At 38.4% G+C, this 17760-nt stretch overlaps 1 protein-coding gene and 1 pseudogene across 1 annotated transcript; one reads left to right on the top strand and one right to left on the bottom strand.

The window, feature by feature from the left end:
* Positions 1 to 924: 924 nt before the first annotated feature.
* LOC108403747 (olfactory receptor 52B4-like) lies at positions 925 to 1869 on the bottom strand. The gene has a single exon (XM_037026202.2). The coding sequence runs from the start codon at positions 1867 to 1869 to the stop codon at positions 925 to 927; it is 945 nt and encodes a 314-aa protein (XP_036882097.2).
* Positions 1870 to 5665: 3796 nt separating this feature from the next.
* LOC108403746 (olfactory receptor 52B4-like) lies at positions 5666 to 16840 on the top strand (annotated as a pseudogene).
* Positions 16841 to 17760: the final 920 nt, after the last annotated feature.

Genomic DNA, 17760 nt, shown 5'->3' with positions numbered 1-17760 from the left:
CACAGATTGATGCATAGATGTATAAGAATATATATACATATATATATTTGTGGGTAATATTTAACTGTGATCTGGAATGTACTTCTATCTCCTACAACATATTTAGGGCAGAGTTCCATCACCAAGGACATAGACTCACTCTGTTGGTTTATTTCTCAGTACTCTGTAGTTTACCTGTTACATACACTGTCATCAATTTAGGCAGTGTTACTCTATGGAAATTATTTCTTAGTTCACCATAATTTTTACTTAATAATCGCTTGCTGTACTATTTTATATATGTATTTTAGCAACAGTGGACTACTATTAAATATTGATTTCCAAACAACATTTACTTGGAAGTGTCAAAAACATGAGAACCCACAAAATTTGCTCTATTTTGTGTCCCAAGAAAGAGAAGTAAAAAACATACATAAGTATACATTTAATTTCTACTAAAATTATAAGATACAGGTGATTTTTGTAATACATTGTGCAAAGCAATAATTTGAATATTCAGAGGGCATTTGTAAGAGTGTGCATAAAAGGAATAACACATGTACAGCTATTTAAAGCTTAAAACACATCAGAAAACACGATTTCAGCAACAATCCAGAAAGAGCTACTGTCTCCAGTTCATATTAATTCAATAGCCAGTCTTAGCATACAGAGCCATAAGTGACTTAAAGATGTAAACTTACCTAGTCCTGAACTCTATGATTAGAGAACTAAGCACCAAAAGACAATGACATTTAATGATTGATTAGAGGGTTTGAAGGAAAAAAGAACCATAATTGTGTCAATGCCTTCGATCTAGAGACACGAACACCTGGCATCATTTAACTGGTTTCTCAGCTGTACTTTCTCACATCCTAATGCTAAAGCTCACCTCCTGCCTGGAGATAATTATGGAGAAATGTACAATGTTAGTTTCCATCATCACATTCATTTCTGTTTTGAAAAGAACACATGAAACACCTGTTCCCGGATTTGTTTGGTCTTGATCCCATAAATGATGGGGTTCAGCATAGGAGGAGCCAGAGTGTAGACATTGGCCAGCAGGACATGGATATGGGGTGGGATGTGGCGTCCAAACCGCTGAGTGAGCACTGAGAAGATCCCAGGCCCGTAAAAGAGGAGGATGACACAGACATGGGAGCCACATGTGTTGAGAGCTTTAAGACGAGCATCTTGGGATGGCATGTGCAGGACAGCACGGAGAATCAGCACGTAAGAAATAAGAATTAGCACAACATCCACAACCAATGTTGAAATTAAGGCAAAAACACCATACCAGGTATTTACTCGTATGTCATCACAGGAAACACGGGCCAGGACAATGTGTTTACAAGCAGTGTTTGGGAGGATGTTACTCTTACAGAAAGTCAACCTTTTCAGAAGAAATATTACAGGAAAAACTGTACAATAACTTCTCAGAAGGACAGTCATGCCTATTTTTCCAATCAGTCTATGTGTAAGGATAGTGGTGTATCTCAGTGGGTAGCATATGGCAATGTAGCGGTCAAATGCCATCACCAGCAAGATCGCTGACTCAGAGATGAAAGTAGAAGTCAGGAGAAAGATCTGAGTGATGCAGCGATCCAGGGAGATCTCCCCAGCACGGAACCAGAAGATGGCCAGGGCCTGAGGCACTGTGCACGTGGAGAGGACAATGTCTGCTCCGGCCAGCATGCAGAGGAAGAGGTACATGGGCTCATGGAGGCTGCGCTTTGTGAGGATGATGCAGATGAGCAGGCTGTTCCCCAACAGGGTGATGACATAGGAAATGAGGAAGGGGATGGAAATCCACATGTGCTGGTCCTCAAGGCCAGGGATGCCCAGCAAGTGGAAGACTGTGTGGCTAACACCAGTGTGGTTTAAGGTAGTCATGTCTTATAAGACCAATGAGACTCCACCATCTATGTTCAGAGATAGTAAAATACAGATTACACTCTAAGATTTTCCTTGATATCATAAGCAGTTTTGGCATCTTACTGATCCCATTCAATTCAAAGGATTCCGGGGTATATGCCAGGATATATAAAGATGGATATGACATAGTTTGTTCCTTAAATGAAACCTTAATCACAGAAATAAAATAGATACTTAAACAACTAAAGATAATAAAGTTACAATATTAACATCTCAGTTTTACAAAATTAAACTCATGCAATAACAAAAGAGATGAAGTAATATGTCCTGTACTTTTGAAGATTTAAGAATGAGTAGGTATCTAAAGTTACCCTTGAAGGTAGTTGGTTGCAAGGAGAGGCAAAGAGAATTTTTTCTTGTGGAAAGCACCAAACAGAGCTTAGGGAATAAAGTGTGGCCCATAGGAGGGAGAACTTGCATATACTAGAGCACTTGGTTGTCTACTCAAAGGTCACATGAAGAAATGTCTCAAATGCCTCACAGAGCCTTTCATAAGCTTGACCCAATGCCTTCAGCATCTCAGGGAAGTCACCACATCTTTCTGATGTGTTCTGCTGAGAATAACCCCTGATTGGGGTCCTTTTCAATACTGGCATGATATTCTCCCTACCTGCATAAGCTGCTCCTTTCCCTGTTCTTTGAGGAGCCTGATATCTAGTCTAGTAGGTACTCAGAGTACCTATTTGTGGACTGGAGTGTATTTGATTCTTTGCCAGTAAGTCCCCAATTGATCGTTAACTTACCCGGTTCTCAGTAGTGTGCTTTTCCTTTGTGCATTCTCAGAAATTAGCACACAGCAAGTCTTCAAAATGTTTAAGAAAACAACAAATATTGTGTTGTGTGATGAAAGATCAGGGTTACAAAGTCATGAAAAATGACCTAGAAATACGTTGGGTGTTAAGAGCCATCAGAATCTGGGGCCAATGTAGAAAGAACCTTATCTGTAGGGACTCTGGGCTCATTGGCACAATAAGAGCTAAAGAATCCCTCAAACTCAGAGTTCCCTCACTCTTCCCACCATAAGAGCATTTTCCATTTCTGAGACTTTCCATAATTGGTACTGTGGTCCAGTGCTGTGCTGCTGTACTGGCTCAAAAATATATAAAATTATAGAATTGAATAAAATAAAGCAAGCCTGGTTTGTAGTGTTTGTCATTTCCCTTGTTACACATACTCCCACCAGGGCCCATTTCAAGCTAACATGAGGTCACTGAATATGGAGCCTGAAATGTGCACAAGTGCACAATTTCATATTTCATGAATCTGTATAAATGGCTCCAGCACACAGCTGCTCTGTTCTCTCCAAATGGGTCTATTGCACTCAGAACAAATAAAAAAGTTCAGAACATTTTCAGCTTATTTTATACCCTAAAAGATCTAGTCAGGTGTTTTTGCCCCTTGAAATTTTACCCCACATCAATAAAATTTCACTCACTCGCTTCAAATGGAGTTTTCTTGCGCTAAAATCAGATTGTAAAGGACTTGCAGAATGAGGGGAGCCAAGGAGCTGAGGTTTTATGATTTGCCTGAAGCCCTCAGGGAGGACTGTACCCCAGGGAATGCAGACAGAGCGCTGCCCTTCAGCAACACCCTCTCACCCAGCATCTGGGCCACATCGTTGTGGCTCCCACCCTCATTTCAGGGAAAAGTGTCTAATCGCCCATTAAATAAAATGTTGCTGGTTGATTTTACCTGGATGTTACTTATCAAGTTAATAAAGTTCTCTTTTATTCCTAGTTGCTGAGAGTTTTTATTCTGAGTGGATTCTGAGTTTTGCCAATTGATATTTTCACATTGTACAACTTCATTCAAAATATGGAAACTTCTCCAGATGCATTCCCTTCCTCACCCCATGCCTTTGCCCTAGTGGCCGTATGTACTATATGTACTGTACATTCGAAACCCCACAGGATATCATCTTGCTCTAAAGAGTCATATGTATTTAAAGAAATCAAGATGAAAATAAGATTTTACAATTAGCACAACATTTACACATTCTGGCACACTAGACCTCTTCCTCAGGAAGTAAGTTTCCCATCTAGTATCATTGTTATTATTTCTTTTCAACTGAAAGAACCTCTTTCAGCATTTCTTGTATTGCAGATTCTGGACTAAAAATTTTCTGTTTTTTATTTGAACATATTTTTATCATAACTTCATTTTGAAAGCATTTTTTGTGTGCTTTCAGGGAGAGCAGATTTTTTATTTCACCCTTACAGAATTTTTTTCTCTCTTCTTTCAGTCACAGTCTCTTGAAAATTCTAAGGTAATTTAAATTATTATCCCCATATGGAACATGTCATTTTTCTTTGGCCATTTTCAAGATACTGCTCTTTGTATTTAGTTTTCAGAGATACGTGCCATTTTCTGAATAGCAAGGAAAACAACATCTACCACAAATACCTGGCCACATCTCTTTCTGTTCCTCTCACTTCACAATCTCATTAAACCCAAAATGCTCTCAGCCATATTTCTGTGCATTATTCTTTTGCACATAAGTCTTCAGACCAAATGTCCTCTGTTCGGTGAGACCTTCTCGACAACCCAGTATTAATCGCATATGCTCACATAGGGAACGAGAGATTTCTTAAACTAAAATTCATGAAGGACCTCCATAAATGGTTAACTGAAGCAGCTCAGCCATCCATCCTCAGCTCAGATATATAGACTCTAAATCAAGACTCCAGATCTGATGTTATACATCACAATACTGCTTTGCTTTGAGCCTAACACTGATTTATGTATATTTTGCCTGAAACCAAGCCATCCTCTAAATCCTACACCTCTGTCTTTTCATTTGTTTGGTCAGATGCCCCACTATTCCTCTAGTGTGCAGTTTCCCTCACTGAAATGAAGAAAAGAGACTTTGAACTTGCAGGACTACATGTTTATTCCTGGGGGGTCTTAAACTGATAGGCCTAGGACTGTATCACTGATCTTTCATCTCCCTCCGCAGTCATGATTCTACCCTTGTTTAATTGTTTTTCATAGCTAAGCATTGCTATGGGCTACACTCATCCAGCCTGAAGGAAAGCCATGCGCCTCCAGCCAGGGGGAAGACATTTTTTGCTGAATAAACTTTATAAATAAATTTCTCCTAGGTAAAAATTTGTGTTAAATTTTAATTCACATTGATAATTTGACAAATTTTCATTTCACAGTTTTCACTATAGGTAAAAACATAAAATCCTGGTCTTTATAATGTACATTTTCATAACAGTTCGAACATATTCAACCTAATTGGGAATAATTTAAATATAAAATTTTAAATTTGAAAATTCCTTTATGAAAATGTAACATATAACACCGATAAAGGCTTATGAATAATTATGTTTAGGATAACTCTATTGATAGTGACATCCATTTGAAAAATATTCAACAAGAATGTACTGTTAGACTGAAAAAAGGACATTTAAATTTTGGACCTATTGTCCACAGGATAATATAGCATTGTAATATTATATTAAACTTTATATGAAATACTTTTCATGACAATGACATTCTTGTTATGTAACATTGAAGTATAAGATAAAAAAAATCATAATACAATATATTATGTGTAAAAATTTGTTTAAGGAACAAAACATTTTACTGAATATTAACAATTACAGGCCATGGGTGTGATTATTATAATTATTACACTGTTTCTCATAATATATTTTTAAATGAATGGATATTAAAATATTAAATATAAAATTAAAACTGCTATTCAGTCTAGATGTAGAATGAATAGAATAAAAATAGTAAGTAACGGATGTATCTTAATATGAGAAAAACTGATGTGAAGCACAAAAGAAGAATCAGAGGAAAAGCCCAGCTATTTGGCTCCGTGGAACTCACTGGCCACCAGCATCTTAGGAGTTTCCACCAGCAGCTGCTATCACATGAGTCATTCATTCAGCAAGTACTTAATGAGGCCTGAAAATGGGCCAAGAACTGATGTAGGTGCCACTGATACAGTAATGAAGACACCACACAAAAGTGCTTTCTTCATCACAGATATATTTAGTAGAAAGAATATAGAAATAAAGAAAATAATTAAGCCAAGCTGGCATCTGGACAACTCTATGTAATGGTTTGTTATTAACACAGCAGCAGCAGCATGTGATATAGAGAAAAATATTGTATCAAAAGAACTTAGAGTGTCAGTAGTGAGATATCACAGGGATTGTCATCTCAGTAGGATTTTATGGTGGTGAATTTTACATGTCAGTTTGCCTAGACCATGGTGCCCAGTTCAGTCACACACCAGTCTAGATGTTGCTATGAAGGTATTTTAAAATGTGATTAACACTGAAATCATTAGACTTTGAGTAAAGCAGATAACACTCCTTAATGGAGTAGGCTTCATCCACTCAGTTGAAGGCCTTAAAATCATAGACAGAGGTCCCCAAAGAGGATGGAATTCTGGCTTCAAAATGCAACATATTCATTCTGCCTGATTTTCCAGCCTGCAGGATCAAGATGGTCACATCGACTTTTGCCTTAATTTCTAGCCTTCTGGCATGTCATGCAAATCAAATTTCAAACTTGACAGCCTGCACAATTGTACAAGTTTCTTAAATAACTATCTTGATGGAAATATCTATATCTATCTATATTTATATCTATATCTGTGAGTAAAACTGTAATATTTCCAGAATATTTCAGCTGGCTTTAATGCATCCTCAGGGGTGGAGAGAAGTATGCCTTTAGTGCATCTGCATATCAGTAGGCATTCCTCAGGGGTGGAGAAAGTTCATCTCCATATCAATGGGTAAATACCTGGGCAACCTAGGGCTTATCTGAACCTGAGAGGTTAAGGGGAGGTCTGGTTGGCTTTTCCAGAGCAGGAGAGAGAAACAGCCCCAGAATGCAGTTTGTAAACAATAAATGGGTTTTAAAATTTATTTCTCCCTTTGACTGATTTCAGTTTTAGAGGTATCTTGCACTGAGATTTCCTTTCCCTGGACTTACAATATCATCTATATCTCTAAATAGAGATTGAGAGGGAGAGTGAGTGAGAGTGTCAGGAATGAAAAGACTCAGCTAGATGTCTCTACATCTGACTAGATATAGTGAGATGAGAGACCAAAGTCAAGAAAGCAAAGTAAGTTTTAGTACACTCTGCGCAGAGTCATAGAGCGGGCCTGCCTAAGCTAAGACAGGTCCAGCTGCTCATTCTGAGGCTTCTTTTATGTGATTTTTAGAGAGCAGAGAGGTCCTTGGTTGACAGCTGTCAGCTCTCTAGGCTTGTTCTGATTGGTGAAATGGGGACAGGGGCTGTGCTGTGACTGTGCCTCTGATGTTTCTTATCTTGGGGGGACCCTGGACATTTCCTGAGTCACTCTTGGACCCTGTGGCTTCATTTGACTAACTCTCTGAGTCATTTCTGGTTTTCTGGCTCTATTTGAGTCATTGTTGGGAGACCTTTTCTCCTTTTCATCCTGCTCATTTCTATCTTTCTGCCTAACAAGAGAGGAGATTTCCTGTTGCTTCTATATCCCTGTAGAACCCTGACTAATAAGATGTGTAGAGAATGTGTTATTAAGCAAGGTCTTTAAAGAGATGAGACCATATCATAAAGATACCTTGGCAAAGAAGTATCTGAGCAGAGAAAATAACATGTGCAAAGATCCTGAGGAAAACAGCCCCCAGCATGTTTGAGGAATAACTGGGACACAAAGATATTAAAGAAGATGGGGAAGGAAGAAACAACAAGGATATGAGGCCACAGGCAAAATCATTAAGGCCTCTGGATGATTGGAAGAACTAAGGCCCTTATGCTGGAGGGACACTGAGGCACTCTGAGCAGAAAATTGAGAATGTTTCTCTTTCTATTTTGATAGCATCACTGTGAAGTACTAGATGATTTTGGGGGAGATGGAAAGATCTGGAATTAGATACTGTTGGTGGTTTCACAACTTTGAGATATATTTAAAACCACTGAATTGAATATACTCTAAAAAGGTAAGTTCTACGGTATGTGAATTATATCTCAATATGGTTGTTAAAATAATAGGATGAAAATATGCAGTGTGTGTATGTGGGACAGTAAGGCAGAAAGAGGGAGCCCAAAAGAAAGGTGTTGAGTCATATAATTTATAAGAGAAAGTATATACTTCTCCTGGGTTCCATTGAGCCTCTTGAACCATACATTTTTTTCACCAAATTTAGAAATTTTGACAATTTCATAAAACGTTTTCTATCACAAGCTTTTTTTATTAAGGTTTCATTGATATGCAATCTTATGAAGGTTTCACATGAGCAACACTGTGATTACAACATTCCCCCACATTAGCAAGTTCCCCACACACACCCCATTGCACTCACTGTCCATCAGCATAGTAAGATGCTAGAGAGTCACTACTTGTCTTCTCTGTGCTATACTTCCTTCCCCATGATCCCCCTATCATAATATCTTTAATCAGCTTCTCCCTCCCTCCTCACCCATGCATCCCATCCCCTTCCCTTTGGTAACCACTAGTCTCTTCTTGGGTTCTGTGATTCTGCTGCTGTTTTATTCCTTCAGTTTTGCTTTGTTGTTATACTCCACAAATGAGTGAAATCATTTGGTAATTGTCTTTCTCCTTCTGGCTTATTTCACTGAACATAATACCCTCTAGCTCCATCCATGTTGTTCTAAACGGGAAGATTTCTTTTCTTCTTATGACTGAATAATATTCCATTGCATATATGTGCCACATCGTCTCTATCCATTCACCTACTGATGGACACTTAGGTTGCTTCCATTTCTCAGCTATTGCAAATAGTGCTGCCACAAACATAGGGGTACATATGTCTTTTTCAAATTGGGATCTTGCATTCTCAGGGTAAATTCCTAGGAGTGCAATTCCTGGGTCAAATGGTATCTCTATTTTTAGTTTTTTGAGGAACCTCTATACTTTCCACAGTGGTTGAACTAATTTACATTTCCAGTAGCAGTGTAGGAGGGCTCCCCTTTCTCTGCATCCTTCCCAGCATTTGTTGTTCTGGTCTTTTGGATGTTGGCCATCCTAAATGGTGTGAGGTGATATCTCATTGTGGTTTTAATTTGCATTTATCTAATGATTAGTGATGTGGAGCATATTTTCATGTGTCTGTTGGTCATCTGAATTTCTTCTTTGAAGAAGTATCTGTTCATATCCTCCACCTATTTTTTACTCAAGTTATTTGATTTTTAGGTGTTGAGGAGTGTGAGTTCTTTATGTATTTTGGATGTCAACCCCTTGTCAGATATGTCATTTGTGAATATATTCTCCAATACTGTAGGATGTCTTTTTGTTCCATGGATGGTGTCCTTTGCTGTACAGAAGCTTTTTAGTTTGATGCAGTTCCATTTGTTCATTTTGCTTTTGTTTCCCTTGCTGAAGGAGATGTGTTCAGGAAAAAGTTGCTCATGTTTGTATTCAAGATATTTTTTCCTGTGTTTTCTTCTAAGATTTTTATTGTTTCATGACTCACATTCAGGTCTTTGATGCATTTTGAGTTTACTTTTTGTATGGAGTTAGACAATAATCCAGTTTCATTCTCTTACATGTAGCTGTCCAGTTCTACTGACACCAATTGTTGAAGAGGCTGTCATTTCCCCATTGAATATCCATGGCTCCTTTAATGTATATTAATTGGCCATATATGTGTGGGTTTATGTCTGGGATCTCTATTCTATTCCATTGATCTGTGGGTGTGTTCCTGTGCCAGTACCAAATTGTCTTGATTACTGTGGCTTTGTAGTAGAGCTTGAGCATAATTCCCCCCAACTTTATTCTTCTCTCTCAGAATTGCTTTGGCTATTCAGAGTTTTTTGTACTTCCATATGAATTTTAGAACTATTTTTTCTAGTTCATTGAAGAATGCTGTTGGTATTTTGATGGGATTGTATTGAATTTTTTGATCACTTTAGGCAGGATGGCCATTTTTCCAATATTAATTCTTGCTATCCATGAGCAAGGGACAGATTTCCTTTTATTGGTGTCTTCTTTAATTTCTCTTCTGGGTGTCTTATAGTTTCAGAGCACAGGTCTTTCAATTCTTTGGTTAAGTTTATTCCTTGGTATTTTATTCTTTTTGATGTCATTGTAAATGGGGTTGTTTTCCTGATTTCTCTTTCTGCTAGTTTGTTATATACAGGAATGTGAAAGATTTCCACATATTAATTTTGTATTCCTGCAACTTTGCTGAATTCAGTTATTAGTTCTAGTAGTTTTGGGGTGAATTTTTTAGGGTTTTTTATGTCCAGTATCATGTCATCTGCAAACAATGACAGTTTAACTTCTTCCTTACCTATTTGGATACCTTTTATTTCTTTGTGCTGTCTGATTGCCATGGCTAGGACCTCCAGTACTATGCTGAATAAAAGTGGGGAGAGTAGGCATCCATGTCTTATTCACCATCTTAGAGGAAAAACTTTCAGCTTTTCACTCTTGAGTATGATGTTGGCTATGGGTTTGTTGTATAAGGCCTTTATTAAGTTGAGGTACTTGCCCTCTAGGCCCATTTTGTTGAGTTTTTATCATGAATGGATATTGAAATTTGTCAAATGCTTTTTTACCATCTATTGAGATGATCATGTGGTTTTTGTCCCCCTGTTAATGTGGTGTATGATGTCGATGGATTTTCAAACATTGTACCATCCTTGCATCCCTGGAATAAATTCCACTTAGCGAATATGGATGATCTTTTGATGCATTTTTGTATTCGGTTTGCTGGTAATTGATTTGTTCAAGTTTTCTGTTTCTTCCTGGATCTGTCTTGGAAGGTTGTATTTTTCTAAAAAGTTGTCCATTTCTTCTAGTTTATCAAATTTGTTAGCATATAATTTTTCATAATATTTTCTAATAATTCTTTGTATTTCGGTGGTGTTTGTAATGGTTTTTCCTTTCTCTTTTCTGATTCTGTGCTCTCTTTTTTCTTGAGCTGTCTGGCCAGGGGTTTATCTATTTTCTTTTCTTGAAGAACCAGTACCTGGTTTCATTGGTTCTATTGTTTTACCCTTTTCAATTTTATTTTATTCTATGACCTTTATTATATCCCTCCTTCTACTATCCTTGGGACTCATTTTTTTTTCTTTTTCTTGGTTTCATTTATTGTGATTTTAGACTGTTAATTTGGGATTGTTCTTCTTCCTTGAGGTAAGCCTGTATTGTCATACTGTCCTCTTGGAATTGCCTTCACCATATCCCACAGTTTTTGAGCTGTTGAATTGCTGTTTTCATTTGTCTCCATACATTGTTTGATCTCTGTTTTTATTTGGTCATTGACCATTGATTATTTAGGAGAATGATGTTAAGCCTCATGTGTTTGTGGGCTCTTTTGTTTTCTTTGCATAATTTATTTCTAGTTTCTTACCTTTGTGGTCTGAGAAGCTGGTTGGTGCAATTTCAATCTTCTAAATTTGCTGAGGCTCTTTTTGTGACCTATTATGTGATCTATTCTTGAAAATATTCCATGTGCACTTGAGAAGAATGTGTATCCTGCTGCTTTTGGGTGTAGAGTTCTGTAGATGTCTGTTAGGTCCATCTGTTCTAGTGTGTTGTTCAGTGCCTCTGTCTCCATACCTATTTTCTTTCTGGTGGATCTGTCCTTTTGGAGTGGTGTGTTGAAGTCTCCTAAAATGAATGCCTTGCATTCTATTTCCCCCTTTAATTCTTTTAGTATTTGTGTCACATAATTAAGTGCTCCTGTGTTGGGTGCATAGATATTTATAATGGTTATATCCTCTTGTTGGACTGACCCCTTTATCATTATGTAATGCCCATCTTTTCCTCCTGTTACTTTCTTTATTTTGAAGTCTATTTTGTCTGATACAAGTACTGCAATGCCTGCTTTTTCCTCTCAATTATTTGCATGAAAATCTTTCCATCCTTCCCTTTTAGTCTGTGTATGTCTTTGGATTTGAAGTGAGTCTCTTGTAGGCAGCATATAGATGAGTCTTGTTTTTTTATCCATTCTGTTACTCTATGTCTTTTGATTGGTGAATTTAGTCCATTTACATTTAGGATGACTATTGATAGATATGTACTTATTCCCACTGAAGGCTTTAAATTCATACTTATCAAAGGTTCATGGTAACTATCTTCTTTACTGTCTAACAGTCTAACTTAACTTGCTTAGTATGCTATTTCAAACACAATCAAAGTTCCTTTTTTTCCCTTCTTTTTCTTCCTCCTCCACTCTTTATATATTAGGTGTCATATGCTGTACTCTTTGTGTATATCTTGACTGACTTGTGGGTAGGTGATTTAATTTTGCATTTTCTTAGTAATTAATTGTTCTACTTTCTTTTCTGTGGTTTTATTTTTCTCTGATGACAGCTATTTAGCCTTAGGAGCATGTCCATCTAGAGCAGTCCCTCCAAAATATACTGTAGAGGTAGTTTGTGGGAGGTAAATTCCCTCAACTTTGCTTATCTGGAAATAGTTTAATCCCTCCTTCAAATTTAAATGATAATCTTGCCAGGTAGAATATTCTTGGTTGGAGACCCTTCTGTTTCATTACATTAAATATATCATGCCACTCCCTTTTGGCCTGTAAGGTTTCTGCTGAGAAGACTGATGAAAGCCTGAAGGGTTTTCCTTTGTATGTGATCATTTTTCCTGTCTCTGGCTGCTTTTAATTGTCTGTCCTGTCTTTGATCTTTGCCATTTTAATTATTATATGTGGTGGTGTTGTCTTCCTTGAGTCCCTTGTGTTGGCAGATCTCTGTTCTTCCCTGGCCTGAGAGACTATTTCCTTCCCCAGATTGGGGGAGTTCTCAGCAATTATTTCTTCAAAGACATTTTCTGTCCCTTTTTCTCTCTCTTCTTCTTCTGGCATCCCTATAATGCAAATATTGTTGTGTTTGGATAGGTCACATAGTTTTCTTATTATTCTTTCATCTTAGAGATGAAAGAATAATACTCTTGGTGCCTCAGCATCTTTATATTGGTGTTCTCCAATTTCTCTTTCATTTACCATCTCCTCTACCTCATCTAATCTGTTTTTAAATCCCTCCATTGTATGTTTCATTTCAGATACTGTATTTTTCAAAGTTTCTATCTCTTTGTTGAGGTCCTCCCTGAGTTCTTCAATATTTTTCTGTAGCTCCATGAAAACATTTATGTTTTCTATTTTGAAATCTTTATCAAGAAGATTGGTGATTTCAGTTTCACTTATTGCTCTTTCTGGTCTTTGTAGGATTCTCATTTGTCCAAGATTTTTTGCCATTTCATATTTCTAATGATTACTAAGGAATAATAACTTTGTGTAGGTGGTGCCCACTAGTGACTAGAATCTCTACTCTCTGGAGCTGCCCAGCACCTGAAGCAATGGAGGGGGTCTCAATTGTAGGTCACCAGTGCCTGCTGGGAGGAATAAGGTCTTTCCTACTTCCCTGCTGCATTGACTGCCTCCACTGCCAGGGCCAGTGAGCCAAGTGTTCAGAGAGGAGCCTCTGCATTACACCCTTATAGCTGCCTCTAGCTGACCTGGTGAGGTGGTGGGGGCACCAAATTTGCAAACCAGTGCTGGCTGGGAGGAAGGAATGGAGGAAGGCTGCATATTGCAATGGGGTAACCTCTTCTCTTCCTTGCCAACCCAGATAATGGAGCACCTGAGGCTCCTCAAAGTTCCCAACCTGCTGTGCTGAGTGTGCCAGGACAATTTGCTTCACCTGTCCTTTCTCCTAAGCTGCAAGCTCTGTGTAATCTTTGCCCCATTAGCAGCCATCTTGCTATTGGGAAGTCTTTCAAAGTGCCCACCTTTCTTTTGTCCCAGGGTGGCCGGTTCTGGGTATCTGCTTTCCATGAGTGGCTGGAATCTCAGTCTCTCTCAGTATTCTGCCTGTCTTTGCTTTCCAGTCCCTCTAATGTCCATAGAAGCATGTGATGTGGGTTCATGCTCTCTTTATTTCCAGTACAGTTTTAGCCATTTCCTAAGGGTAACACAGGAATGAAAACAGAAGTGGATTTTCCTACTCTGGAAATTTAATTTGGAGAAAATGAATAATAATAATAATGCATTTACCAAATAAATGCATAAATGAGATGACAGTTTACCTGTGCTTCAAATCCTTTGAATGTCTGCACCTCCCACTACCTGTGTTCTGCAGCAAACTCACATCCTGCAATTCATTATCAATTTAAACAGCCCCTTGAGAGAATGCAAAGCATTTAGGACCCAGAGGTTTGCTCTGAGAGTGAAAATTATTCCCTTTATAATTAATAGTTCTTGCCTCTTTAGGAGAATAATGAACTCTCTGTTCATGAAACCATCTGTTTTCTTCTAGAATCTGAAGCAGTTTAACTTTTTTTCCATCTTCTTCCCCAGTCCTTTTATCTTTGGCTTGCTTGGTCTCTATCGATGATAACATCTGGTTCTGACTACATAGTACACTGAACAATAAAGTCATTTCTCAATTTCTCTGCTCTTTCCTGGCTTGGATATAGGACACATAGTGTAGTATATCCTTACCAAAAATTTACCCTTTTTCTTTTTAGAGACATTATTAGGAAGCAAATATCAAAAGCTGGTTGAGTTTCAATCATAAATAATTACAAAACTTTGTGATATTTTCCTGTTTTTATTCTGTGGTACATTAGAGGGATTGGAAAGCAAAGACAGGCAGAATACTCAGAGAGACTGAGATTCCAGCCACTCGTGGAAAGCAGATACCCAGAACCGGCCACTCTGGGACAAAAGAAAGGTGGGTACTTTGAAAGACTTCCCAATAGCAAGAGAGCTGCTAATGGGGCAAGCACATTGTCTTGGTCTGTGTTTCCTGTGATGACATTCGAGTAAATATCTGGTCTGGCTTTTTTTTTCCTATTATCAGTGTAGCTACCTGCTGAGGGGCTCTGTTTGTTGTTTTTTATTGAGATATAGTTGGTATGGAATATTATGTTGGTCTCAGGTGTACAACATAGTTCTTTGAAAATTATATACTGGTGGTTGACAAGAGTGGCTGCCTTTGTTTTTCTAGCTCACTCCTCCCTAGGTCAGGAGAGCATTGTAATTTCATTAGTTTACAAAGTGTTGTGGGGTTTGTTTGCTTTTTTTGTCTATTTAAAAGATAAGGGATTTAAGCCTAGTAAAATTTGAAAACCTTCAGAATCCAGCTCTGTTCTTTGAGTTGTAACAATATTCTTGAGCCTGAAATCTGTTTTGAAAAATTGGTATGACAATCCTTATTGGTTTGTGTTCACTAAAGAAGTGAGTGACGAGTCATATTAAATATTTTTATATGTTTCTAAAATTGAGAAGGTGCTTTAAAAAGGATACTTTTTTTACCTCATTTCATTGTGATAGCAATTCATCAATACATCTATTTCTCTTACTAGGGAAAACTGCTATTACATTGCATTCTAGCCTTTGCTCTCTTTTTCCAGCCTTTGTATCTTCCACGTAGCTGCCATATAAATATATCCAAATTGCTTTCAAAATTCAACATTTTAGCTGACCATTTTTCCTAACATGATAAAGTCCATACTCTTTAATTTGTATGCAGGGCTTGTCTACTTTCATTGCCATCTTTGTTTCAATTGCTCCAAGTTTCCAATATCATAACTTCAAGAGCTGCAAGCTGCTTTAAACATGCTTCATACTTGTTTGTCAAAACTTCCTTCTTTAACTCCCAAATGACTTCACTCCATTCACTTCTTTTATTTTCTTAACCTATTATATTTTCATGTGTAATTTCTGTAATTAAGTCATTCATAGGACCAATACAAATGTGCATAAGAATTTCACATCCATTACACTTCCATACTAAAATTTTCTAATATTAAAAATATGTTGATTTAGTCATGTAATTTTAATCAGTAATGTAAATCTCTCTCTTATTTATGAGCTAAAGACCTCATTCAGAGAGCAAACCATATCATATCACCTTCAATTCCATAGTACTGACAGCAGGAGAATGGAAAAGAACCAGTTAGTTGTGAAAAGTTCTTAGTAACAACAGAGAAAATCTTAGAGTATAGATGGAATTTTCTTTGTCTGGAATAGGAAGTGAAGTCCCAGATTATCTGCTGCAGGCATGACTACCTTAACCACACAGGTGTTAGCCACCTAGTCTTCCACTTGCTGGGTATCCCTGGCCTTGAGAACGAGCACGTGTGGATTTCCATCCCCTTCCTCATTTCCTATGTCATCACCCTGCTTGGGAACAGTCGGCTCATCCACATCATCCTCACAAAGCGCAGCCTCCATGAGCCCATGTACCTCTTCCTCTGCATGCTGGCCGGAGCAGACATTGTCCTCTCCAAGTGTACAATAACTCAGGCCCTGGCCATCTTCTGGTTCCGTGCTGGGGAGATCTCCCTGGGTCGCTGCATCTCTCAGCTCTTCTTCCTCCATTCCACCTCCATGTCTGAGTCAGGGATCCTTTTGCTGATGTCGTTTGACTGCTACATTGCCATATGTTACCCACTGAGATATACCACTATTCCTACACATGTGCTAATTGTGAAAATTGGACTGACTGTCCTTCTAAAAAGATATGCTACAATTATCCCCATAATATTTCTTCTGAAAAGATTGACTTTTTGAAAAATTAACATCCTCCCAAACATTGCTTGGAAGCACATTGTCTTGGTCTGTGTTTCCTGTGATGACATTTGAGTAAATATCTGGTCTGGCTTTTCTGTCCTATGGTCAAAAGTGGTCTCAGATATTGTGCTAACTTTTTTTCCTATGTGCTGTCTTCGGCATCCCATTCCAAGATGCTTGCCACAAAGTTCTCAACACATGTGGCTTCCATGTCTGTGGCATCATCCTCTTTTATGGGCCTGGGATCTTTACTTCCCTTACTCAGAGGTTTGGACACAACACTGCACCCCAAATCCATGTACTGCTGGCTGGTGTCTTCATTCTGGCTCCTCCTATGCTTAATCCCATCATTTATGGGGTGAAAATCAAACAGATCCAGAATCAGGCAGTTCAGCTGTTGCTTACAAAGCAGAAATCATGGTGATGCTGGAAGCTGACATGCTTTTTAATAGCAATTCCTACATGAAGTGAGCTTTAGCACCAGTATTTGGCAGCAAGTGAGATACTCCAGGTGTTGGTGTTCTAGTGTCATTGCATCAGTGAGATTTTCATGCATGTTTCTTCCAGAGCCTCCAGTCTGTCATGAATACCAGTGTCTTTGGGACCTTACATAGCTTTCTCACCAGTGGAATTGAGAATTTGATTGTGGGGAAGTTGGGGTTCCTATGGTTAAGATCCTCACTGAAATTAAAACACCTGATAATATAACTGGCCTGTTGCTAGGCTACCACTTCCACAACTTTAGGTAATAAGCTATTATTTCACTATATAGAGAGCTTGCCCCAATGCTCTGGGCAGAAGCAGAGATGCTAGTGCTTGACCTACCACCAGAAGAACAAGCTGGGTAATAAACCCTTTCGCCCCAAAGAACGTTTGCTGTCATTTTCTTTGGTCACATTGAATCCATAGCAAACTAACCTGTGGCTGAAACCCATTGGCAAGAAAATTGGCAAAGTCAGCAGGGTTCATTGTTGACCAAGGAAAAATACAGGCTGCTTCAGCGGGCTGTCCCTGTGAATGAAGACACAGTGGATTGCCCCCAATGGGTATGTGGTCTGAGGTGGCTTGCCTCCTAGAGGACTGGGCCCCACCCCAGGACTGGAGGCAAGTGGAGGTGATACCTGAGGTAGTAGGGATAGCCCTTGCTGTAGTAAGGAGGTCTTTTGAGAGACAGAGTGCCTGTGAGACAGCGGGGATTGTGGGTTGGCTGCTTCTCACAGTATTAAAAAGTCTACAGATGAGAAGAACATGCTCCTGAAAAAGACCCAAGAAATGGTGGCATGAGAACGCGAGCTGCAAACTTCTGTGGATTCCCTGAAGAATGAAATGGCATTGATGCAAGAG

The sequence above is a fragment of the Manis javanica genome, chromosome 11 (assembly GCF_040802235.1).
Source record: "Manis javanica isolate MJ-LG chromosome 11, MJ_LKY, whole genome shotgun sequence".
Taxonomy (NCBI): Eukaryota; Metazoa; Chordata; class Mammalia; order Pholidota; family Manidae; genus Manis; species Manis javanica.
This window is presented reverse-complemented; position numbering and strand designations above follow the sequence as displayed.

Bases quoted from the DNA above. Each gene is read 5' to 3' on its own strand.
- LOC108403747 (XM_037026202.2), bottom strand. From the start codon at position 1,869: ATGACTACCTTAAACCACACTGGTGTTAGCCACACAGTCTTCCACTTG.